At 32.3% G+C, this 27,968-nt stretch overlaps 1 protein-coding gene across 1 annotated transcript; it reads left to right on the top strand.

The window, feature by feature from the left end:
- Positions 1-31: 31 nt before the first annotated feature.
- On the top strand, positions 32-27,968 carry LOC148602186 (uncharacterized). The gene is made up of 12 exons (XM_088555275.1): positions 32-142; positions 8,128-8,153; positions 8,394-8,589; positions 9,443-9,514; positions 12,092-12,163; positions 14,002-14,073; positions 14,473-14,544; positions 19,744-19,815; positions 22,468-22,667; positions 24,412-24,501; positions 26,552-26,643; positions 27,622-27,968. The coding sequence occupies exons 1-12, from the start codon at positions 135-137 to the stop codon at positions 27,781-27,783; spliced, it is 1,134 nt and encodes a 377-aa protein (XP_088411401.1). The 5' UTR covers positions 32-134; the 3' UTR covers positions 27,784-27,968.

Raw genomic sequence — 27,968 nt, 5'->3', positions numbered from 1 at the left:
CATTTCATTACGTGAGCCGCGATTTATTCGAGTTCATTCCTATTCAACTCTTATCAACGATATTAGTTACAGGTACTGTTTACCTTCCATTAACAAGGTTAGCATCAAAATAATTGTTGGGCGTTTGCCAGTTTATGGAAAGGTAGGTAGATATTATTTTTCGGTTATGGGGGAGCAAATATTTTTTTATCAATATGTTTCTTATACATAATGTACATGTCAGATTCTTTCTCAAGTGAAAAGTCTGTATTAACCTTAGTTTCATATGTGTACTGTTACATGTTCGTTATAATAACTCTTAAGTAGTTTTCTGTGTATTTGTTTTAAGTACACCTCCGTCTAAGAATTGGGCAAATAGGTGTGCATGGCACATGAAGGAAAAAAACGCATAGATTTTATTGAAATAACCAATTAATTATACCTGATAACCACTAGGAATTGCCATCAAAGTGGAAAAGTAAAATTTGCTTTTTGAAGATATTGATAGGTCAAATTTAGTTAAAATGCACTATGGAAAAATGGCGGGAAAATTTTTCCACACTCTTCCCCTATATAAGCAGTCTAAAATGTCTGTCACAGACGCTTCAGGATAAACTTAAATAACTTTTTGGCTGTTATATAGATGTACTGAATACATTTTAGTCAAACTAACTGAATTAGGGAAAATGATCTGCCACCGGTTGCTTGATTCTTATACAAAATGGTACTTAACTCTTCTTACTGCATATAAATAGTAGTTCATTTGTATGTACCTTATTTTAAGCGATCGCTGTTTTATGCTAATGGTTTGTTGTGTTCGTATATTGTTTAAGTTTCTCAATATATGACGTAAAGTCTTATATTCATTTTTGCTAAAATATTGAGGAAAGAAACATGTATGTGCAATGTGATATGCAAGTATGGTAAGTAGATTATTTATTCATTGTTAATTACACTGTAGCAGTGCTAAATGCTCATTTTTGAATGAAAAAACACCAAATCAATCTTCCACGAATAGCATTTACGTTATGACATATGTTTAAATGAATTAGAAACCAGGCACGCCAAGTAGAAAACGAGACTAGAATCTTTAATATAAAAACATTTTCAGTCATGTCAATGGAAGAATGTTATTTTTTTTTTTTGTTATTATTTTTATTTTATTTGGAGGGGGGACTTATTTTGTTTTTAAAATTCATTGTTTGGGAAAATGTTTTGTTATAGGGTTGTAAGTCTCAATTTAGTTTCATTTTCCTTACCGGAATTTTCGAAGTAGAACTTATTGAAATCCGAAGACCGATTTACATTTTATTGTTTACTTCGGGGATTTCAGAGCGCTACTTTATATAGAAAAATAGGACTATTTATTTCCTTGCATTAGATTGACCAATCGTGTACTCTATTCAGATGAAGGAAGTAAAACTTTGAAAGGACAGGTTACAATTTAGTATGCCGACAAAGCTGATGATTTTCTCTCTCAGATTATAAAAGGATCATATTACAAATGAGTTGCGGAACCAAAAAATACAAAACCTCCGGTACTTTCAAACTTTTGATGGTAGTTGAAAAAAAGATGGTCAACCTCTATTTCCGTGGTGATTTTTCGATCTCTGAATGAAAGTACTACAATAAAAATGGTTTTTGAGTCGTAATTATAATTATAAATTACTGAACGAGTAATCAAGAGAACCCAGGTTATAGCAGTAATCAAAAGAATGTAATCCAGGGACAAATGCCAGACACCGAAAAAAGTCATACATAACCAAGAACATAAAGTAACTAAAATTATACATAGTAACAAAATCAAATGAGCAACTCGGACTGCACTAAAATCTGGGAGTATGGAACAAGTGCACCGGTAGGGTAAGCGACCTCTGCTTTTCTTGGAACACCCGCCGCGTTGCTAATAGAAAATTCAAGTCCGTGTTAGATGAAAGAGGAAAAGAAAACCATGACACGTTGAAAAAATCAGTTTTCATGGCCAGATTGATACACCGTAACGATCCACGAGTTCGTGATGACGACCATACAATTTCTGTAATGATGACTTCAATCTTGTAGCAATATAATCCTGTTCCAGAAGCCGATTTGTCCAAATTCCAGCTCGATACAAAAAGTCTGCGTAGTTTCGGGAAGCCCTGGCATAACGTGAGGTGTGATATGAATACTCCATACGCAGGTGCTGAAGGGACAGATGCCAGATGAAAAAAAGTTGACATTTCTGAATGAAAAGTCATCACGTTTGTAGTAAAGTTTGGTCTGTACCATCGATTTTTAAGTGTAGGTTAAGATATGAGACTGACTTCACAATGTCTGTAGTATTCTTTATCTCAAGTTCTTTGGTGTAGATGCGATGAATGAAATCCCTTAAGTTAGGATTGTTTAAAGACAATAGGTTATCTATATAGCGGAAACTGGATTAAAGGATCTAGCAAAACGATGTCGGAACAGATCAACTATAAAGTCAGCCCCATAATAGTGAAGGAATAGGCCAGCAAGTAGAGGAATGCCGATCGTTTGTTGAAAAACACACCCACTACACTGGACAAATATGTTGTCAATTAAAAGTTTCATCTTTTTTTATATTTGGAAGATGATTTGGAATTATTTCTTACAAAGTATGAGGAATCTCTATCAAGAACTATATATTTCTATCTAGGTGTACCATCGTTTTTTGGAAAAACAACGATGTGTAATGTTTTTAAGTCGAGATTTTAACTGAGTATGGGGAATAGAGCTATACATTGTTGAAAAATCATAGGTTTTAATGCTATTATATTCTGATAACTATCCTGAACTGATTGTCTCCAAAAGATCTTTCGAATTTTTCAGGATCCACATTGAATTAATACCACTACGGGAGTAACAAGTGTTGTGTTGAGACTGCAGACTCTCTTTGACAGCTGTGGGTGTAGAAGTTAAAAGTTTTGAAAGTATAGTAGACAATGTATTTGCTACATCGGGGTCTTTGAAAACTGATGCAGCATTGGCACTCATTGAAATACTTAAAACTTTCATTCGTTTCAAAATTAAAGACACCACGGCCTTTTACCACTCTGTCAGAGAATTAATGTCTTCTTGTTCATGTCCTTTTCGGCAAAAGACTCTCTATTTTTGCTGATAATACCAAATATAGACCGTTAAGATGCCCTATTCAAAGCGGGAAATATATTTGCATTTAAAAATTTCTCCAGACGTACTTGATATTCGGCTAAAAGTCGTAAAACTTTTTTTCAATTCTTGTCAATTCTTGTCAAAGCAAACTGATCTCGAATCTAGTATAAATACCATGGATTTCCTACCATTGTGAAATATGGAAATATTGCGTATCACCTTTCAAAGCACGGTATGTAACATGTTGCAGTGAAATTGGATGTTGACATAGAACATGTGGAAAAAAAATTATGCTTTTTAAAAGCCAATATAAACACATTCGAAATGAATATTTGCTTTTCTGTAAATAAAAATTGTTGCTTGAAAGAGTATCCAAGGGGACCATGATGCGAGCACAAAATTCAACGAATATGATCTACGGAGAAAACCTAGACTGGACAAAGAGACAAACACAACATAGAACATGAAATAACCAAAGTAACACGTACACAGAAACACAAGTACATGAATAAATAGGACTCCACTGATAACTGGAACGTGGACCAGGTGCACCGGTAGGGTAAGCTTCCTTTGCTTTCTAGAAACACCTGCCGATTACTGCAAAGTCGAGGGTAGAAAGTCGAAAGAGCACTATGACACAATGAATTAATCGGTTTTCATGGTGAGATGGATACACCGTATCGATACACGAGTTCATGATAAAGAACACACTTTTTGTAGTGATTACATCAAGCTTGATTGTTAGACGTTTAGCACGGTACTGAAAAAAGTCCCCGAAATTACGACAACCCCTGGCATAACGTATGAGTTATGATATGTAACACAGGTGCTGCAGTTATGTTGTAACAGATGAACGGAAATATAAAAATACGAAATGAGAAGACATCGGGTTTATCGTTTATCGTGTTTTTTGTCAATAGTTTTCCTTTACCGTTGATCTCAAAGTGTCGGTCAAGAGGCTGTCCTCATAATGACAGTAGTGTCAGCAGTGTTCTTTATCTTATCTAAAGTACTTTGGGGAAGAATAACTTGAGATAAAGTTTGTTTGGTTAGAAGATTCTATTTGAATAATTATGGCGACTTCTTAATAAGAATTTATGAAAATAGCATAGTTTCACTAGAAAGGTTTACTATAAACCTTTTTTTAATTTCGATTTGCGATTCCAACTTTAGCAAGCTCCCATAATAGTCTTTTGCAGAATAAAAGTACCGGTATCATAATAAACACCAAACTATGGAAAACTTTGAATGGGGGCAATTAAAAATAATACTGCATGGTACCAATATTGAAAATATATATATATTCATAATTTGTGTGTTCTCATATTCTAACAAAATGATGGTTCTGTCTTAGAATATAACACCAATATCTGTGTTATGCAAACTTGAATATAATAAAATGTTGGCTATCATGAAAACACAAATGTTTAAGCTGTGCTCAAAATACATATTTTATTGGCAAAACGACTTTCCTCAATACAATTCACAGCGTTTAATGATGCAACCGTTTTAAGACCTTGCATCATGTGAAACACGTGAACATGAATGAGACGTTTCACGTCCCGTCTTGCTAGGTATCGTATGGAGGATAATGTACGCAGCGTGCAAACTGTGGCGTACTAGCGGTCTGTCTGAAATTGCCAAAATCAATTCCGCAAAATGTTAATATACATGTAGGTACTTGGAGCACAACTTAGTATCCGCTGACTTATTTGCCTTACAATCGCCAAAATTAACGCCTGACACAGTACCTGCTATACAGGAATCCAGTTTATAATAAAGTGTCGTGTCACGCGTAGACAAAAAAGGATGAAAAACTATTACCAGATGAACAAATCGGTTGCCATGGTGCAGTTTCATACATCTTAGCGGGGAGGGTACATATGTAGTCTATTTTAGATATTATACATTGGAACGGAACAAGGTATGCGTGCCTTAAAGCGTTTCCAATCAATTTGTTGTTATAGAGAATTTGAAGTATCGGACAAAAAATAAAGTATTTATTTCAAGACCATACAATTTGTGAGAATATATTATTTATTACTTTAATAATGTTCAAAGAATGAAGAGAAGCATTTAACTTAAACCTTTAGCAGAGGACGCTTACCCTACCGGTATATGCAAATGCTTTTTAATCACCACTGGTATAGTCACGCCGCAATGGAAGAGGGAGGTTTAGCACGCTAGATTTAACCTACCATTTCGTCTGAAAAGCCTATACTAAGTCAGGATCATTGCGGTAGCTGCTGCAGTGCTGTAATATCTACTTTGCCATATTTATTTTGGTATTGTTCCTGCATGTACAAACAAAACAAACCTATAATTTGAAGTACGACAAAGTAAACTTGCAATTAACTAGCTAGATCTCCAGTAAATTAAAGGAATATTCAATGATGTTTTCAAAGTAAAACTATTCTATGTATTGATTTTTAATACACTGTTTTTTCATTAGAGTTTCGTTTCATTTACATTTCCTATTTTCCTTTAAATACTACACGTACACGTTTGTTAGTCTAAATCTGTAGCTGCCTACATTACATGTTTGTCCAAAAATAATTCGAACTTCTTGTTTTCAAACCTCAATTTTTCTGAATCCTAAGTATCCGCGTACAGGTAACTAAATAAAAAAAATGATTAGATATTTATTTTAAATGAAAATCATCGTATATTTCCATTTCACTAAAATAACCCTTTACAGGTATAGATCATTTGTGCCTTTCACCCATATTGTGACGACTTGAATTATTTTCTCCTTGGTGACTGGAGCTCCTACAAAAAAAGAGAGGGAAAAATACAACGTTCGGAAATACATCCAGACAAGTTCTTGAGAATTCCAGACACGAATTTAATGATATTCAGTTGGACATAACACATATTGATTGAGGATTGAGGGTGGTATACATGCACTAGATCATCATACTCATATATTGTTCCTTCGTGTATAGATATAGTATCAAAGCAGTCATTCGTCGAGTCTACTCTACATAGGTATACATTTGTACAAAAAAATTGCGCAAATCATCTTGAGGGGTAATGACTGTAACATACTTAAACTGAATTCCACGAATTTATAGACAGATACCAGTAAACGAGATATGAACTACATGTTTATGTCATAAAATAAACAAGGGAACCAGGGTTATAGCGGTAATCAAGAGCATAAGTTCAGTTAAGCAATAGTTAATGACTTTCAATCATTAGTAGCTAACATTTTAATTGATATTCAATACTTTGAAATATGGTTCCGCACATTGCCTGAGTAATGTTAAAATTATGTGTAGCTTTTCAAATGTTTTACACAGAAATGACACATTTTGAAATACATTTTTATTCTTTTTTTTATTCTGGTTATAAAATATGATATAAGAAAAATTGTTAAAATAAACTATAAGAAAAATAAATAAGCTAAGACAAAATGGGCGACAATAAAGATTTAAAAGTTTCTCCCCTTCCATAATCCAAGCGATATGCAGTTCTTCGTAACCGAACGAACGGCAAGTATGATATTAAAACTCGTTTTTCAGTTGTATAAATGAAAGGCCCAATTTGATAAGGAATTACATTTATCTTGATTATAATTTCAATGAAATCGAAATGAGTTAAACCTAAGTTTAAGCATTATTTCTACCGTAATTGCAGTCATTCCACAGAACAAAACAAGGATCCATATCGGTACGTCCGTTTGTTCGTCAATTTAGGGAAGTCTATTTTTAACTTTGTGTACATTTATGTCATTGGTTCATATTCAAATGATTTCGTTATATTCTGTTAATTAACCCGTCGAGTGTTTCAACAAAAGCAGATGCAGCCTACCTTTCCGATACACATGGTACGCTTACCCTTACAATGATGCAGGTCCGAGTTTCTACTGTTTGATGGAATCCGCGTTACTCATTTAAATTTGTTTCTAAGTGGCTGTAGTTTTTGTTATTTCATGTTCGTTGATGTGTATATCATTTGTTTAGTTATTCAATATTATGTACTTTTTCATTATCGTTCGAATCCTAGTGTCCTTAATTTATTTAGATCAAAATGTCTATAGGTATCAGTACCAATTAGCAAATTATTATTTGATCAAATAAGAGCGCCATGGTGGCTTGCATCTTTATATTGATTAGGCTTAAAATATCTAAAATATTAGAGTATTTGTACCAAAACATTATCTGATCAAATTTCACATTTATCTAGCAGAAACTAAAAATCAAAGGGACAAGGAGCAACCGAGATTAAAATACAATTTTGAAGATGAACATTGAAAGAATATAGTGATATATTATATTCTAAATAGTGACGCACGATCAACAGAAAAAAAATATCATGCAACATGTTTGTCACTAAAAATGATAATCGAAAATTTAAATGTGTTTCCATCTAAACATTGTGCAGGGCATAGTAAAATATTAATTTGATATATTATATAAACATATCCTAGATGCATTCGATAGACTCTTTAAATAATGCCTTCTGTAATCATTTTCCTTTGATCGCTGTTTAACTGGAATTTTAAGTTTTGAAGTTAGTATCTATATTGTTGGGCATTCTGAAATATTTTTGTATATGCATGAACAACTTACCATCGATATCTATGTGATTCTTAGTTGGAGCAGTACTAGATAGGATACTATTACCACATTACAATGGTTTTAGTTTACAATATGTTTTTAATGGTGCATGTGTAAGCCCTTCAAATTAAACTTTTTCTTTCTTTCTAGTAGACAAACTAAAGGAAATAAAAAATTATTTTAAGCACAAAACCTAACAGCCGTTCCCCGAACAAAAAAATCAACAACCGAAAGAATACAATAAAACTATCGTCAAGGTACTTGTATTTGGTGTGTTGCTTTAAGTGATATACGACTACCAGTAGTTGCAGGAGACGGTTCAATTACTCTTTATTTGATGTCAATTTTTAAATTTAAATGGATGGATAATATCAATGAACGTTATGGCGTGGGACTTTCAAATTGGTTACTTTATTGTTTAGATTTACCTTTTTTCATAATACATTTTAAATGACAGTTTTTTGTTATTCAGGGTTCGATTAAGAGCTGGTTTTCATTGTAAGTATTCGTTTGATCCAAAATTATTAGTTATCATTCATCAAATCTTTTCTCAGTAGTTTTTGTGAGTCTTTTTAGGAAAACATTTTCAAAGTGATAATTTTATTTTATTTACGAAACTTTATCAATATTGAATGAATCGTCTGAGTGATATATGTTATTGTAGCATATCGACTTTCGATTTAGCAAATGTAAGAATTTTACGGTTGAGGTATCTGTAACATGTCTTATTTCGTTTAGTTTCGAACGATATTTGTCTTGGAAAAATGAAAAATGTTCGGCTCATGGTATTGGCATTACTTCTCATTAGTGTTAGATCTGAGATTTGTCCCTTGACAAAATCGAATCACGAATGTATGGACATAGAATCATACATATGCACAGAACAGAACCGTACAAATGTACCACAGATTACCAACAAAGACACAGCATGTTTGTAAGTAAAAACAATTATCAACAATATATATTGTACATTGATCTTAAAAAAAAACACGAACAAACATTATGCTTATGGAACCAACCCTGCATTATAATTTTGACAATGAAGTCGAATACATCCAGGTAATCAGCAATATACTAATGATGACACAAGTTTACACACACAACAATGCACATCATACAAATGATAAATAAATCAAATTTCTACTATATGTATATAAAGGCACTAATGCAACATTTGCATTTTTACGTTAATTTGTTCGCATGTGTTTGAATGGACTTTATATGTCAGTATATAAATACTATATATAGTTTCAACTGATCTCTCCGACCATGAACTTTTATTATTGTCCTATTTCGCATTTAGAAATACCAAGTGCTCTTTGTAAAGAAAACCTCTTGTTAAATTATACCCTGCCTTTATACGTCCATCTTAGAATATGAAATTGAGGTCTGGGATAATAATCTGGTATCACTTACTCTAACATATTGAAAAAAACTGCAACTAAAAGTGGCCAGAATGGTAACAGGTGTTCTAATATTTTAAAATGTAGCACTTTATACGAATAAACAGGCAGGAAAATGTCTGAAAGGCGAAATAAGAGAAAATTACAAATGTTTTACAAAATACAAAAAAAAACATTCTCCGTGAACTTAACCCCCTCTTGTTCAGAGTTTAATCTAGTTACGATTTTCAGCGATTTCCTAAACTACCATCTACGCAGAATTCATATTATAGCTGATCCTGTGTGTAGTTTCCGTTACATGACACAAAAATATTTTAAATATGAGAATAATTATAGATCTATTGAAATATATTATGACATTGTATTTTATTGTTAATTTAATAGGGATTTTAGTTCGAACCAACTTCGACAACTTCAACATGACGAATTTAAAGATTTGCCAAACCTTAAACACGTGTAAGTGCAATTAAAATAGGATATTGCCAAACTTGTCATTCAATATGATTTACAGATGCGATCACTTCTAACCTTTCTTCGATTCTGTCAAGATTCGCTGTCATAGAAGTTCCAAACTGTCAGAAACTGTTCTGTCCCGCGACACACCTTGTCAGGATCTGTCAGGGCTCTGGACAAGCTCTGTCATAATATGTCATGGTTCCTGATATTATCCTATCAGGAACTGTTCTAGGTAGAACAGATAAGTGGATGGGAAAAGTTCCTGACAGATACTAACAGTCACTAGTTCGAGAATTCTTCTCTGACTAAATAACAAACAGTACATGTACAAAACTGTACAGGATTCCGAAAAAACGGCGAAGCACCCGAATCCCGATTCGTGCGACGGGAAGAAAGTCTTGCTATCTTTGAACAAGGACTAAATCCTTGGTTTGAATTTCTTTTTTTTCTTCAATTTTTGACCTGACATTTATGTATGTCGTACCTGCTACGCCTCTGAGTTTAAATAAAAAAAAAGTTATGGAAATTAAAAAGTGCTTGCACCAATATATCGTGCAAAAATATAATATTTTTTAAGACTTTGACTCAAATATATGTATAGCAGCAACCCACATGATTGTTCTATGGAAAACAATGCATTTTAGTTATTAACTTTAGACCCTATGGAAACTTAAAGTTTGCATTTTTAAGAATATTTACTAAAATTTATGTTCCTCATGATAGCTATATTGAAATAATTAGCATTTTACTCAATAGTTTTATACCATCATAAAAATAAAACTGCTAGCACTCATACATTTTGCAGAATTTTTAGAATTTTTACTTAAATACAGGTGTCACAGTCACTAATATGAAACTAATGTTTATAGTTTCTTCCTTTTCTACATATACGACCATTCAGGTAAATTGGAAGAGTTCAAAATCATATTGGTTGCTAAAAATTCGCCGTGATCGACGAAAATTGGAACATAAACAACCATCGAGTGATCATGGGATGATGATCACGACGAGCTCCGACTATAACTATATAATTGGAAATTCAATTGGTTCCCTTGATTACTCTTCCATCAATTTTGTAATCATTTCATAATCGGATTTGCTCATTTGCATTAGTCGCACGGTTTCCATCATTAATCGCGGACTTCCTGTTCTAAATTACGTCACACAAAATTTAGTGTCAGGAACTGTCCATGGGTATGACAGTTTAGAACAGCTTTACGTATTTTCTTTGTCACGACCAGGACAATATCTGGCAGGATCTGTCAGGGAATAGTGCAAAATGTGTCCTGACCCGGGACTGCTTCTATCAGACCCTGTCAGGATTTGTCAAGATTTCTGTTCTAACTACTGTCGTAGAACAGTTTTCCTGACATATTCTGATAAAATTTCAGAGAGGTTAAAAGTGATCGCAACTGTATCTACAGAAGTTTGATTCCTCGTTTTCTATTTCTGTTAATAAAAGATTTGTTTTCAAACGAAATGTTTACATCTTCACCATTCGTTGAAATGTGGGCACGATTTAACAAAATATGACTAAAGACACAAATGTATGTAAACTGTTTCCTTTTAAGTTACATACTTAGTGTGTCGGATTATTATAGCATTAACTTTAATTCTTGGATTAGACGTATATTTTCTGAATAAGCAGGAAAAGCGATTTTGATTTATAGTTAAAAGCTTTGTTGTCCTCAAAAAATGTATTTATAAATAGTTCATTATAAGCTTGGCACTAAAGCAAAGTTTATACAATTAAATGTATCATCTACAGCGTATAACTTGTCTCGTCTCTCGCTTCGCATGGGTAAATTTGCATCACATTCCTGGCATTTTATTGCAAAACCCTAATTGTATTCCTTGCATGGCAAAACCTTTATCCCATTCGTCCTTTCAAAATGTACACAGGCATTATACACCATGCAGTTCACTACGCTCCAAACTTTTTTGTAATTTGTTTAAGGAGGAGACCTAGGGTAAGGGACATAACTCTTGAAATCAGTGATATGTTTGTATCATATTCAATTTCACCAAAATTAAAAAAAAAATAAACTAAATGTGAAAAGGAAACAAGACATACAGAGGCAAAACATTTCTGACTTTGGTTTAAAGTACTTGTCGTGATCATACCCCCCTTTTTTTTAAAATATGGCCACTGTGGGAAAAAATTACACAATCACTCCAATAACTGAAATAAAATAAAAGCATACACCTTGAATGATTTATTTTACCATACTAAATTTACAATACTTTTGCTATTGAGGCACTTAGGCCAAAGGATATTATTTTAATGTATGATGTTGTTAAAAAAGCATTGCAAAGTTAATTATTGCGATTTAATGATAAGTCCATAAACATCGCAATAATTTTGGAATTAACATTTAATACATGTATCCTTATTTGTTTTTTAATTGTGGACATGGGAACACAAAAACGATCAAAGAGTCTATAATACTTTTTTAGCGTTGTAAAATAATCTTACTTTATTTATTTTCAATTTTTTTTTAACATAGCGCTTCAAATTAGAACAAAATATTAAATAGGATCTACATTTATCATGTTTTTTTTTTCTAAATTGGGTAGATATGTCAGGAACAATCAACTTGAAGAATTATCATATGACTTGTTTATATATAACCGGGCACTCATTACTGTGTAAGTATTCAATATTGTACAAGTTAATATTGAGTTTGACGGTCGTATGTTTAAAGTATCAATCTCTGTAAGAATCAGGCACCGGGTAAAACATAGAATGAAATTACCAACCACTTTGATAATTTGACTATCAGGTCCATTAGAATCAAGAAACAAACACAAGATTTTTTATTTTGTAAAATGAGTCATATTTTTAGTGAATTGCACTGTTAACGAACATATATCAGTTGCAGATTATCCGCTAACAAACAATATATTCTTTTATACTGATGAAAAATAAATTCCAAAAATATCCAGTTGCAATAATTTTGGTAGAAAATGAGACGTCAAGTTTGTATAATATTAGATCTATTTTTATCTAAAAAGTACAATATCATAATGACTTTAAGACAGAAAATGTGCTCTGTAGCTGCTTCCAAATTGAAATAAAAGTGAATTTAAGAGTTATTGGGCATGCGTACATTACTTTTAACTGATATTTGAAAATTCGGCTACTTAATATCGCATATTGACGAAGTATGACAAAGGTGATTTATTCCGTTTTATTCACTTCATGTTTTAATGGATAAATTGAACTTCATTTTGGTCAAAATACCAGTTTTACTAACGAAAAAAAAACGACCACTAGTGACCGTGCAATACAATTTCTGCCTTTAAAACAATTTCATCAATTTTTATCCTATCAATTATTTGAAATGATGTGTTTCTGTTTGAAAATGATCTAGGCTGTGTATCTGGATTTTTCTCTTCAAACAAAATTCATTAATTTCTTTTTCACAAAATATCATTGAAGGCAGATTTATGACTTCTGCCAGTTCCGAAACTAATACGAAGGTGTTTTTAACAAGATTTCAGGACGTATCAACTTGTTTTGAATGCCCTTTGATAGATTTGACTGTGTCGACAAATTAGCGTAACAATGAAGCTAAAAAGATACCTATTGTACTCAATCATTTATTGTTTGTTACTGACACCGTCCCAAGTTTAGGGCAAGGTGAAACACTCAGAAACATGTTTAAACCTTGCCACATATCTTATATGCCTGTCCCAAGCCAGGAACCTGAGGTCATGTCGTTGTTATTTTTTATGCTCATTCTAATTCGTTTTACGTTTTTTTCCCCCAAAAGTAGGTCGATTTTCGTTTTTTCATGCATGGTTTCACTTCATTTGTTTTTGGACCTTTTACAGCTTACTGTATGGGTTTTACACATCATTGAAGATATTGTGGTGACTTGTAGTAGCTCAATTGATGGGTTTTTGTGGATCCACTTTCTCATCGGTATTCATATCACTTCTCGATTATTTTTATATTTGATAAAAAAGTATCCCTTAATTGTTTTTTAAAGTTTTAATATTGACCAGTGGTGCCGTAATCATTTCGTGTTTCGATTTCTTTCTGATTTGCATTAGATTATTAAAGAACTAATGTTATCTGAGTCAATCGTTGAACGTTGTTTTAATCCAATTCAACGTTAACAGACAATTAACAATGGCAGTTACGCTATTTGATTCTTGATACCGACAACGTAATTAGAAAAGAGGATTGTTCAATGGGATTATAAAAGCATTATAATAGGAAAAGCAATGACACAATGAGATTATGAAAATGGCTCAATATATTAAAATATTTCCCCCTTTTTTTCGAAGAACAGAATATTTATTATTCCCTAGTACCATCGGTCAGATTTTGGCGTTTCCTCGAGCAATAGCGGGCGCCTCGAGGGAATGAATTTACTGTCCCCTTCATGGCAATTCAACAAATTGTACAATATAACCGTGAATTTAGAATTGTTGATATTTTTTTCATGTTGATATACAATTATTTTTATATATTATAGATCTTTTCAAGGAAACAGACTTGCTTCAATTCCTCCAAATTTGTTTAAGAAAAACCGGATATTACAATATGTGTAAGTATCATATCATAGAAAGAGTAATCAAGGGAACCCAGGTTATAGCGGTAATCAAAATAATATAGTCCAGGGACAAAGACCAGACATGGAAAACACACATACACAGCAAAAAAAAAACATAAGGTAACTAAAATCATACAAACAAAGTAACAAAAGCAAATGAGCAACTCGGACTCCACTAAAAACTGGAAGCATGGACCAAGTGCACCGGTAGGGTTTTTCTAGTAACACCCGCCGAGTTGCTCGTAAAAAGTCAAGTCCAGGGTACACAAACGAGGAAAGGAAAATGTTTAAACTTATTCAAATGTTAGTCTGTGGATTGTCCAATTCCTAATTCACATCAGTACATCGACATTATATTTTGCTTTAATATGTGCTTGAGTGTTTACTCTACAGAAATTTTTCCCACAACAAACTTACATCGGTGCCATACATACTGTTCGATTCCCAGGACTATTTGGAGTCAATGTAAGTTATATTTTTCATACAATTACGACATAATACGAATTTATAATATTCCTGAATATACTATATGCTTATTTCCATTCTTTCTAAAGTAAATTTCAACACGTCACATTGACTGCCTCGATGATTCGTAGTTGCATGCTCGCCTTGCTCGCGGGATACTCTTCCTGGCTTAGTCGTACTGAAGACTGTAAAATAGTAGTCAGTTATCACTGCTTCTTCACCAAGCTTGCAGAAATAAGGAGATATAGCGTTTTGGTTGTCTAAGATAGGGCTTAAAATAATGTATCATGCATTGTAGTTGGGGAAAATACCTTCACTCCTGGAATTTTGGAACTTGTAACTATTACAATTAATAGTTACAATTAAACCTGTACATTTAAATTTATTGATTTTCACATTTTGTTCTCATCAGACGCAACTCGGAAATATGTATACAAGCAAGGAGTGTATCTCTGGTACAAGTATTGTTATATTCCAATTGCATAAGTTTGATACGCTCCTGATTAATCACTTGTTTTATTAAGGTTTCGTAATAATGGTTCCTCATGGTACAAACGGGTATGCGAAAAAAATATATTTTACCGACCATTCCGAAAAAAAAACCAAACAAAAAAAAAACAAATTGCGATACCAGAAAAAACTTTCATTTGCGACCTAGCACATGTGTATTGTGCAATTATGTCAGGTTCATTTCGAATTCCGTAAAATAAAAGAAATGCTTGTTTCAATTAAAGTCCTACACCTTCTTGTTAATCGCAAGTCTACATCGTATAACGGGTCGCCAAACCCTGTATAGATAAAAAAAGGCATTACGCTATCTCTAGGTCATAAGTAAATCTACCTTGCTCGTTTATAAGTAAGTCCCAGCGTCAAACAAAGTACGATACAAAGAGTGACAGTACTTTAGTTGTACCTTCCTTACAGTCCAACGGTCCAAAAAGGGTGTGGTGTGTTAAATAGCAGAATTATCATGGAAAAGGAATTTCATGCTTAATGAAGCTGACAGAAAACGAAAGGAATTTAATTCTCTTACTTGGAAATTGTAACCGTACACAGGTTAATGGATCACCCAAAATCATTTTTTTCTTTCTGTTCAAACGATCTTCATTTAAAGATCAGTTAATGTTTCTTCTTAATATTTAAACGATCTTCAGTTAAGGTCAGTTAATGTTTCAGATCATGTAAGTATTAAATAAGGTCAGCCTAGTCATTATCAAATTTTGATTATTTTCATAAAGGGCATTGCCAAACACAGCTTGATGCAAAATAATGTCACACAAATATTCATTTATGCATAATGAGACAAATTTATATGATGATCACAGTTAGATACTGGTAGAATCCATGATAAACGCAGCTACATAATAAAAAAAGAGAGTTAGACATTTCGTAAGGCATTCTAAGAAAGGATCTATTTCAACTCTGAAGGATATGTATGATTTATTATACTTGCAAGCTAAATCGTTAGCCACACTTGCTCATTCATGTCAAGTTATGACATACAATATATTGACATATTTCATATTTCGGTATGAATATTTTATCTGCAGGAATCATGATATGCAATAGAAGTCATGGTGTCTACATATTAATGAATGCTTTCCTAATATACCCATTTGAAACAATCAATTAACAGTTCAATTTTCTAGTTTACAAAGAGAAAGTTGCTTGAGGCTGACATCTTTGTTCTAGAAGTAAAACATATGCTTTGAGTTGCTTCAATTTTACATCAATATCATTTTAAACTTGGATATCAGGAGTCATTAAAAATTCTAGTGTCTAAAAACCTTTTTTTCTATATGGATAACCGTCATTTACCCAGGTCTACTACCTTAAAGGGACTCATTTCACATTTAGGTTAGGGGATAATTTATTCTAAGTACTTTCATTTCCTCATACTTTAAACCTTCAAAAACAAAAAACAAAAACAAAACAAAATAAAAAACAAAACAAAACAAAACAAAACAAATCAAAACAAAACAAATTAATTTGAGGTTTCATTTGGTTTTATTTCGGAATCAACAAATGAGCTAAAATAGTTAATATATTGATGGCAATACCGGGACATAAAGTTGAGTTATATTGAGTAAGGGAAACATCGAAAGATAAGTACCGAAAAATAAAACAATAGTATTCAGATTTAAATTGAACGATTCATTTAACGATGAATTGTTGAAGCAATAATTAAGTGCTATTCTATATAAGAATCAGGCGGGGAATCGATCATTGTGAAAAGAAAAACACGTTTTTTCCACATTGATCCATATCCATGCTCCCGGTTTTAAGTGGAGACCGAGTTGCTCATTTGCTTGTGTTACCTTGTATGCATTATTTTAGTTACTTTATGTTCTTTGTTGTGTATGTCTGTTTTCCATGTCTGGACTTTGTCCCTGGATTACATTCTTTTGATATATTGGTTCCCTTCATTACTCTTTCCATGAAATCTTATTCAAAATATTATTTTTATTATAGACATTGCATTTGAAGAATACATTATATAAAATGCTTTGCAATTTCATCCTTAAATGGAGATAACTTATTTCCCTTTCATTTCATTGTAACCTTTAACTTGCTTTTCTGTGTCCAAAGACAGTGCTACTGTAATAAAACAAGGTATGTTAACAAGTTTGCCAGTGTCCCAATTGCCCGGAAAGGAACATGTGTGGCCCCTTGCATGACATGAAATCTCACATTTGATATGAGAATTGTTTATTGGTGTTTAGAATGTTAAGTAGAACATTTAGCATGTTCAATTACATTAGTAAGCATATCATGTTGTAATGATTGAAAATATGATGTCCAGAGTAATGAAATCTGCAAATTGTACATTGAATATGCCAACATTAGACACTGTTTTGTTTTTCAATTTATCTTTACCGACCTCAACTCCGATCAAAGTAATATATAGAAATCACAAACCATCTTTGGTCAAGTTGGCGGAAACATTCAAAAATTCAAGAAAAAATTCCAGCAGTGTCTTATGTTGGCATATTTGATTAAGAAATGATTCACGGAAATTTTATCATTGTCCTACCACGGGCTGGACATTTATGTCGCATTGTTTTCCTCGAGCAATAAATGGTGGTTAAATAACGGCATAAATGGCTATCCCGTGGTAAACAATGATAAAATGCAGTTTCCGTGATTTATTTCGATTCTAATATGCCTAATTTCTTCATATATTTGGACAGAGGCAGCCTTTGTCTTGCACGAAATGTTGGTCATATGTTCATCACTTTTTTTTACCATGGCTGTGGTCTAAAGTGTATTGAGGCACATCATATTCGATTGTGCATTTCATTTTTCTTTATCAATTATAATACTGACAAATTAAAAATAATGTTTTCAAATTTTTAAAAATTCAAATTGGTTTTTAATTCAATGCATTTATCATATCAATAAATACTTTGAAAAACATTTCCCTATATCCCTATCCTCCCCATTCAAAATCCCCACCCCATTTACCATAAAATGGGACGTTTTCCCGAAACAAGTGCTGTACAGTTCATGTAATCATATACACGTAATGATGAAGGTACCGAGTTTAGAACTATCCAAAATTTTTGTTGAAAAATTGTATTAATTTTGTGCAATATTTTGGCATAATGAGCAAATGATATCCTGGAATCTATTTTACCAAATCATTGGATCGAACCCTTCCTATTATATAATTGATATCTTGTACACCGGACGACTTTTTATGAGCAAATTTGTGGGTGTTTCTTAAAAAAAGAGGAGGCTTAATCCACCGATGCACCTCGTCCATGGAGTCTTAATTGCTCATTTACTTTTGTTACTTTGAATGGTTATTTTATGTTCTTAGTTGTGTGTGTCTCTTATCCATGTCTGGTCTTTATCCCTAAATCTTTTGTTTTCCCATATAATCTTTCTTTTTTTTTTATCTTTTATTTGTTATTTGTTATTTTGTTATTTTTTAATTTTTCTTTTTTTTTTTTTTTTTTTGCTAATGAATTCAAATAGCTCATTAGAATTATAACAGCATTCTAACCGCAACATACTTTGTATGTATGGTTTTAGTCACTGTATGTTCTTTGTTTGTATGTCTTTTTTCCATGTCGGGTCTTTGTCCCTGGATTACATTCTTTTGATTACCGCTATAACCTTGGTTCCCTTGATTACTCTTTAATAAATCATAAACTATTTGTTTACATTATTGATTTTTGGTGTTATTTTTTTAGCAAGATTCGCCCTTTTTTATTTTATTTAGCCAAAACGTTACAGAAAATAGCGCGTTAAAACTATTTATACAATGTTTTACCCGATATTTTAAATGAATATTGATTTTAATTGGGTCTGCTGAAGCGGTCAAAATATTTGTATAACGATAAAAATGGCTGACCTACTCGTTGACAATGAACATGATGAAGATGTTTCATTGTAACTAACTGATTTTTTCTCTCCTAAATTAGCTTATTTTGATACCTAATGTACCAAGGTTATAAATCTCCTAGGTAAATCCAAAATCTTGATGAACGAAATATTTTAATTGAGGTAGGACTTTGTAAAGCGTTCAATATGGGTCAACTAATAGCTTGAAATACAAAACAGTTACCTTTTAAGTATCGATTGGATGAAAAAACATATATTTGTTGAATACAAGTTGTATTTTCGTACATGTTATATCATGCTCAAAACTGCGTACATGTTATAATTTGTATTACCCAAGAAATACATGTTACAACATGTACAAAGTTAGTCTATGCATATTATAACATGTACAAACAATTTGCAAAGATCATTTCAAGGAAAAACCATATATTTACAAAACACATGCATGATTGATTTACATTTGTAATTATTGATGCGTGTCGTTGAAATAGGACACTTGCAACCTCACTTTCATTTTTTTTCTGCACTTACAACTTTCATTCTTACTAAGTATTTTACACTTGCAATATAGGTGTCATTAACTCGATGATAACTTACTTACAATCTCTCTCACATTGCATTCATTCATAGAAACATCAAACACTCTAAGTGTAGAATTAGGGAGACCTTAAAACTATTTTCGACCCTTTTCCCACCGTTCCACCTAACTCATATGACCCATGTTCATTTATTTCAAGTACACAAACTCTTATATTTCTAACCTCAAACATTAAAACAGTAATTAATTTTGAAAAATAACAAATAAATAAAATCAATTAATAAAATGAGTATGCGATTATTTCGTTCCAGATACTTTAGTGGTAACAAAGTCACAAAGATATCGTTTCAAATGATAGTAACTTCTACTTTACACCAGTATTTGTAAGTAGCTACTGTTGTCATGATCAAATCGAAGTCTGGTTCGGTTGACAGTGCTTTCGGATATTAAGGTATCTTTCGCGCCTATCAAATGCCATTAGACCGAACATTTTTGCCATTTTCTTTGGTTTAAAACGTTTTATTTGTTTTGTTGTGGGTTTTGTTTTGTTTTTTTTTTCGTATCTAATTCTTTTTACAGCTTTTAAATGCACATTTTTGTTCACTTATCTTATTATTCTTTTCGTACGTAGACACGAACATAAACCTGTTAGGGAGAATCTACTAAGTTTATGGTTTATTAGAGTAATCAAGGGAACCAAAGTTATAGCGGTAATCAAACAAATGTAATCCAGGGACAAAGACCAGACATGGAAAAGAGGCATACACAACAAAGAACATAAAGTACCTAAAATCATACATACAAAGTAACAATAGCAAATGAGCAACTCGGACTCCACTATAAACTGGGAGCATAGACCAGGTGCACCCGTAGGGTAAGCGTCCTCTGCTTTTCTAGAAACACCCGCCGAGTTGCTCATAAAAAGTCAAGTCCGGGGTAGACAAACGAGGAAAGGAAAACTATGATCCGTTGAATAAATCAATTTCATGGTGCAGATGGATATACCATAACAATCCACGAGTTCATGATGACGACCATAAAACTTCTATAGTGATGACTTCAATCTTGTAGCAACATAATCCTGTTCCAGGAGCCTATTTGTTAGGGGTCTAGTGCGATACAAAAAGTTTGCGTAGTTTCTGGCATGACGTATGAGTTGTGATATGAACATTCCATACGCAGGTGCTGAAGGGATGTTGCCACAGATGAAAGGAAAGTTGACAATTCTGAATGAAGTCATCACGTTTGTCGTAAAGTTTGGTCAATAGTTTTCCTTTACCATCGATTTCTAAGTGTAGCTCAAGATATGAGGCTGACTTCACAGTGTCTGTTGTATCCTTTATCTCAAGTTCTTTTGGGTATATGCGATGTATCAAATCCCCGAAATTAGGATTGTTTAAAGATAATACGTCATTTATATAGCGGAAACTGAGATTGAAGGATCTAGCCAAACGATATGTTTTCTTTCTGATCAGATCAGCTATAAATTCAGCCTCATAAGAGTGAAGGAATAGATCAGCAAGTAAAGGATCACAATTTGTTCCCATTGGAATGCCGACCGTTTGTTGAAAAACATGTCCAATATACTGGACACATATGTTGTCGATTAAATATCTGGCTTTTGTAAACATCTTCCTTTATATATTTAGAAGATGATTTGGAATTATTCCTTACAAAGTATGAGGAATCTCTACCAAGAACTATGTAGATAGTAGAAAAAAATCTGACGACGGATTAATTGGGTAACGAATTAGGAGATGATTGTTTTGTTTATCGGTTAAAAAAATTTCAAAGCGTCAGTGGTAGAATGGTTGAACGTGAATACATGGAACAAAGACAATATATAAATATTTAGAGACGCCATATTGCCGATGACAAATTTTCAAAACTCTGAGGTTATCTGCATTATAGTGTTACAAATATTTTGTCGAAATAACTTTAAAAAATCTCAAGACGTGCATGTGATAAAATTTGTATCAGTAAATGGTTGAATCGACGTCCTGAAATTTATGAAGTTATCCAATGAAATTCTATTTAATAACAAATGTTGCATTTTAATGGGTATTGTTTTGGGAAATAGGAATTTAAAAAAAGTTATTATAATAAAATCGTATGTTTCAAAATTAAATAATAAGATTGGGCTTCTATAGGGAATGGAGATGACGGCAATAGGCATTTACGGATGATATGAAGTGTAAGTCAGACATTTGTAACATTCAAGGGCTGTATATCAACCCTAGAGGGCACCTGGTTGATGCTTCCAGTTTTCAGAGTACGCATGGCTTATTCACTTTTCATTTTCTATAGATAATGCCATGTAGTATTGTTCGTCCTATCTAGACGTTGTCCTTTGATTATATTGTTTTGATCACTTTACATATAAAAAGAATGCTACACAGAACTACAAGAGGATACACCTAGATATAGTTTCGGCTCGTGTCTTTTTGTGAATCGACCCATTACATGCATATTCTTGTTTGATAATAATGCTTAAATACTATTATAAGATTGTTAGAAGCCAATGTGCGACAAAAATGATAAAAAAATATATAATGCACATTGAAAAATGTCTTAAGCGATTCCCTGAAAAACCAAAAATCTCTTAAAACCGTATTTTTTTCCTGTCATTCTTTAAAAAGTTTAAAAAATTCATGAATCCAAACAGATGTCTATCGTCCAAAAGAAGTTCAGTTAAGTTCAAGTCAATGTACATTTAATGATGTTTTGATTTCCAAGTTAAACACTGTACATTATTATCAAATGTTTTAATTTTTCAACTACAGTATATTTCTTGTATTCCTTATACATATAAACCTCAGCAAATATCACTGACGTTGTTTATACGTCATATCATATTTAGATTATAGGCAATAGAAACTATTTTCTGAAACTGCATTTATTAGATTGCTTGTTGTTAGTGGAGTCCGAGATGCTCATTTACATTTGTAATTTTGAATGTATTATTTTGGTTTATTTATATTCTTTGCTGTGTTTATCATGTCTGGTCTTTGTCCCCGGATGACCTTCTTTTGCAGACATTGTATCCCGTGTCATGACTGTACCTGCCTAGATGGACATTTAAATAAACAGATAGGAGATTCTGTACTCACTAGTTCTATCACAACAGCTTTACAAACGATTGAGGTCAATGATTATGGGTGTTATGGCTTCTTCAATCATTTGAATACAGTTTCTTGTTTATTGGAAGCAGGACACATTATTATTAATTGCACAGGTATGCGAATTTTCACATTGTGCTTTTTTTAAATGTCACGTACACTAACTCTGTACGTGAAAACTAGTTATAACATTCAAAGTCAAATAAATTGCAGGCATTGACAAAAGCAGTGGAAGTGTATGGTGAAATAAATACTAAATACTTTATCAGTTCACGTGTAGCCTATTGTTACGTTATTGTATCAGTCTTTTATAAAATACGTTTGTATTCTGGACATATCCTTCTCCAATCAAATACGTTAGAAGCAATGACTCTGAAAGTGCTAATTTCATATAAAATATATGTATTTTTATTTTCAAAGTCCAACTACAAGGTGATAAACTAAATTTGCTTATTTGTTTTCTTACTCTTTCTGCAACAAATATTGGGTACCAGTCCATATAAATTCAGAGACTGCCTACGCTAAAGATGTCCGAAGTTTACAAAACCTCTACAAGCCAACGATGTTTTGTTCATATTCTTTGATATTTTTATGTTTTATTTATATTTTATTTGTATTCAGTTCCATTTTATCTTTTAAACATGGCAATTGTTCACTTACTAATTATTCTTATGATATTTTTATTTAGTAATTTTTGTTTTGAGATCTGCATTTGTTTTGAAAACAATAAATGTATCTTCCACTAAAATCAACCAAATCAAACCTAATCAAGAGAGGTAACTCTTGCAAGTCGATAATGTATACACGACTTATACAACTTTTATCTCAAAGGCGCAACAACCAAATGACAATTAAGACCGGTTTTGTGGTCTATATATATGTATATCCATTACTGAATGAGAAATAAATTTGTATTTGGTGGGTTTTTAATATGCATGAATCTCTATTTTTGTAAAGGCTGCTACTTAACATGAATTTGATTAGTTTAACAAGCATGTTCTACATCCCCTCTGATATTAATATAAACGACTAATTTAGTATAGTTGTGACTAAAAAGCCAGGCAGATAGTGATTCATCATATCTCTTCATAATCAATGAAACTGTTCAAATACATTTCCTATGTTCATTTCCTTTTATCTGATACATATATTTTTTGCTGTTTAATAAAAAGCTTCTGCCTGGTTTTTTTGCATAGCTGTACTTAAAACGGGAAACTAAAGTCTGTAAAAACGAGCAAATAGGAAAATTTTGTTAAAGATCATTTTGAACAAAAACACCTAAATGTAACGGGCTACACAAAGTCCATGTACAGTCCATAACCCGATCCATACAACTATTTGAAGAATCGATGACCGCTGACTAAATAAACGTTGACCAAATGGTAACGAGTAACCGGTGACCGATTAGATGTTAAACGATCGCAATTATAGTTGCACGAATCGGTTCAGGTACTATATACATTACTGTTAAACCTTTTTAAACTCAACCCTGAAAAGCCATCTCCTAAAATGGGTTTAGTTAGGAATATTAAACTAGTTCTTGTGCATCTTGAAACGCTGTAAAATTCTGCAAATATTCGTGGTAGAGTCGATTCAATGAAGAAACCTTTCCAATGTAACAAAATATCAAATGCTATTGAAACAGTCCCCCTATTGTTTCAATACTGTACAATGAAAACAACGTCTGAACATTTTAATTGGTTTGATTTTTAAGGCACTAGTCACTTCAGACAGTTTTTCGGATTATTTATTTCATTCAGTTTAGACCGAATTCAATGTACAAGAAATTGTCATTTCGAGTAGAGTGTACAAGTTATTCATGAATATTATGATGACTATTTTTTTCTTGTTTTGATAAAGGGGAAAAAGGACTAATATACAATCACTTTGCTGAGGACGGATTACAATGTCTCTGCTCCTATAAAGAAAGCACAACAGAAGATTGTTCAGGTAAATAATATAAGTGCTAATTATGTTTTTTTTATCTGAAATGAGGGTCCATCAGTGTTTGCTAATTAAATCTTTTGTAGTTTAAATATATTTTATCGATCCATTTAGTATTACCTTCAAACGTTGTTTGCTTAGGACTAATGTCTTATTTGATTATTTATTGCCACTAATGTTGTAATGAAGTGGGAATCAACATCTGGGTTCTTACAACCGTTTTAATTTAAATCAGAGTCTGAGATCTGTCAAATTAGAAACCAAATAAAAAAAATACATTTATTTACACCACAACCACAAGACAAATAAATAAACACAAGGCAAAAACACACGTACGACCATTCTCAACTTACACTTCACTCACACACCATCACAACAGTACACCACAAAAAGACACAAAGCAGACTAAATAAATACACTTAATTAAAATATAAGAATTTAAATAAATAAATATCAAGTTTATATCTAGTTTATATCACAGTCGATATCAATGTTCAAAATATCACAATTCTGTTTAGCTCATCATGACAGTATTATTTTGAATTAAGTATATTATTCGATTCATTACTACAAACGGACTAGTATATATAACAATAATATCCCAAAAGGCTTGTAAATATTATGACAGTTTAAAACTATAACCACTCTCCATTTCAACCACAAGTTTTATCAAACTGAACACATTGATAGTTGTAATTCTTGTAATTCCAAATAATTTCCATATAGCACAGCTGTAATGAGCTCTATTTAAATGTATATTCCAACTTATAGCTGTACATAATAAATGGATACAAAGGCCAACTCTAACCATAGTCCCCTGTGAAAGGAACAAAAAGGTCTGAGAACCGAAACTATCTACACAATGAAAACCGCCAATAATACAAATTTGACAACCGTATGCTCCATATTTACAAAACTGACAAACCGAAAATCAACCATATTCCACGCGAAATTCTCAAATACAAAAAATGAATGGGGTTGGATCACCTTGAAATAATATTTTACCTGGGAGTTCATATCACTCTGGTGAGCATGACACCCACTGAATATATGCTATGTCAATATCATTCCTGATGTGGAAATGCACATCTCTGGCAATATTTCCTCCAAACTTCCAACCTAAATACTCATAATCATCTGCCTTCAACAACTGTCCAGGTGCAAATTGATCAGGTTCACCACCTGACTACCTGGCAGATCTAAAAATATCTAGTGGAACAGGTTTTCTACTAGTCGCCTTTTCAATATCCTTCACACTCTATATAAATAGATCTTGACATTAACCTATCCAAAGAAGCATAACTCAAATTTGTTTCATACATGTTGATAGGAAATATTGCATTATTTCATATAAGATTCTTACTAAACTTTAACAGTCAAGATCTGCCAACCAAACTTCCAGAACAAAATTTGGTGTTAAATTTAAGGAATTAAGTACGGTTTATAGTCAAACATATTAAACATATTATGTGAAAGAATGAATTACTTAAGGAGGTAGACCTAGATTAAGGGACGTAACTCTTGAAATCAGTGATATGTTTGTATCATATTCAATTTCAGCAAAGCCTATGAAGCTTCCATTTGAAACAGAATGAATTCAGTCAAAGTTACTTATGTGAGATTGGTATAAAATGCTGAATACAAACATTCCAATGATTTGTAAAAGTTGTGTCCCTTACCCTAAATCTATCGCTTTATTGACTATTTTTGAATGATTCATAGGTAAAGCTACAATTAATGATAATTTTGTATTTTCTAGTTAAAATTTCAGATTTAGACTATTCGCCAGCAAAACCGATAATTTTTCTGGTAACCATATCAAAATATATCACCAATATAAATACCGATAGCCGTGGAGAAACGGTCAACATAAGCACTGGTAGCCATGGAGAGACGATATTGATCAATTCTTTCAACATTTATGACGATGCAATTTCAACAAATTCTTTCAACATTTATGACGATGCAATATCAACAAATTCTTCCAACATACATTATTACAATGAACAAGGAGTGAAGCCTAATATAATCGGAATAATTTTAACAATTCTTTCAGCCGTGTTGGGAACAATTTTTGGTGGAACTACAATAGTAACGGTTATTCAACACTTCAAAAAGAGAGTTCAAGTCGTGATCAAATTATACCAGGTACGTTTGTTAAGGGACTATGCATGTATACAACAATGACTAATATTGTTATATTTCATTAGGTTTAGTGGTTAGTAAATTATGAACAAGAGGCAAAGATAATAAAGCTCAGGTATAGTAAAACCTATCCTGAACCTTGATAAATCGAACACTTGTCTTAACGGAAAAAAATCAAAAGTCCACAAAGGGTTCAGGTTATTCAGGTTTAACTGTATTAAATAAAATAAAAAAACATACTATCATTAATAAGTGTCGCTAAGGAACATATACTCTCGCAGGGTATGTTTTAAACATCGATCCTTGAATCAGAAACTATTGACTGCAATAATTATCTGTTATGATTATTTTTATCGGTTCACAACCATTATGTAACAAATAATTTTATGCGATTTTTTGTATATTCATGTCAGTCTCAATTTTACAATACTGAATTCATCAAGGAGCAACTTAACGAGGTAGAACCTAGGGTAAGAGACACAACTCTTACAAATCATTGGAATGAGTGTATTCAACATTTTACATCAATCTCTAGTTAGCATCAAAGCAACTTGGATGAATTTTATTCTATTGCAAAGGAAAGGTTGAAAGACTTTGGTGAAAATGAATATGTTACAAACATATCACGAATTTCAAGAGTTGTGTCCCGTACCCTTGGTCTTAATCCTTAAGACATATGAAATCAAAAAGACTCATCATCTGTGTTTTACGGAACCATATCTAATACCTATAATAACTATGTTTGTAAGACAAAATTACGATATATACAAATATGTACATTGTACATGTAAAATTAGCTCCTCTATTATGGGAGATTCTGTACATAAATGAAAAACTACTATTTTGAGAAGAATCACATTGTTTATTCCCAAAAGCAACACATGTCATAGCATATGAATAGTTATTCACTTGACACGTAGTGTTAAACTAACATGTTACATCTAACATTTATTTACGTGGTTTGTATCTGATTATTTTCAGGAAGAGTTACAGGATGATAAAACTTGCGAAATAGTTGATCAGGAGATTGAAAGTTTATCTATTTTAAATGGGATGGATGCGTTACATTTTATGAACAGCAGGCTGGGTGCTAACATTCCGCCATACGACCATAGCATACTCCATGAAGTCGACTGGATCTAAATGCAATTAAACATGACTAATCTAAAAAACATTTTTGACTGTTTCCAAAAATCAAGTTTCTGCGAAAGTTTGTATAATTACAAACTCAGTTTTGATAATGAAAATTAACGTTGTTCATTAACAACTTATATGAATTTGCATTTCACATTTTATGTTTCAATCTAGTATATGAATTAAAAAAAATA

The sequence above is a fragment of the Perna viridis genome, chromosome 12 (assembly GCF_037379345.1).
Source record: "Perna viridis isolate PV_CMFRI_1.1 ecotype Kerala chromosome 12, ASM3737934v1, whole genome shotgun sequence".
Lineage (NCBI taxonomy): Eukaryota > Metazoa > Mollusca > Bivalvia > Mytilida > Mytilidae > Perna > Perna viridis.
The sequence above is the reverse complement of the archived record's forward strand: the minus strand, read 5'-3'. Positions and strand labels throughout refer to the sequence as shown.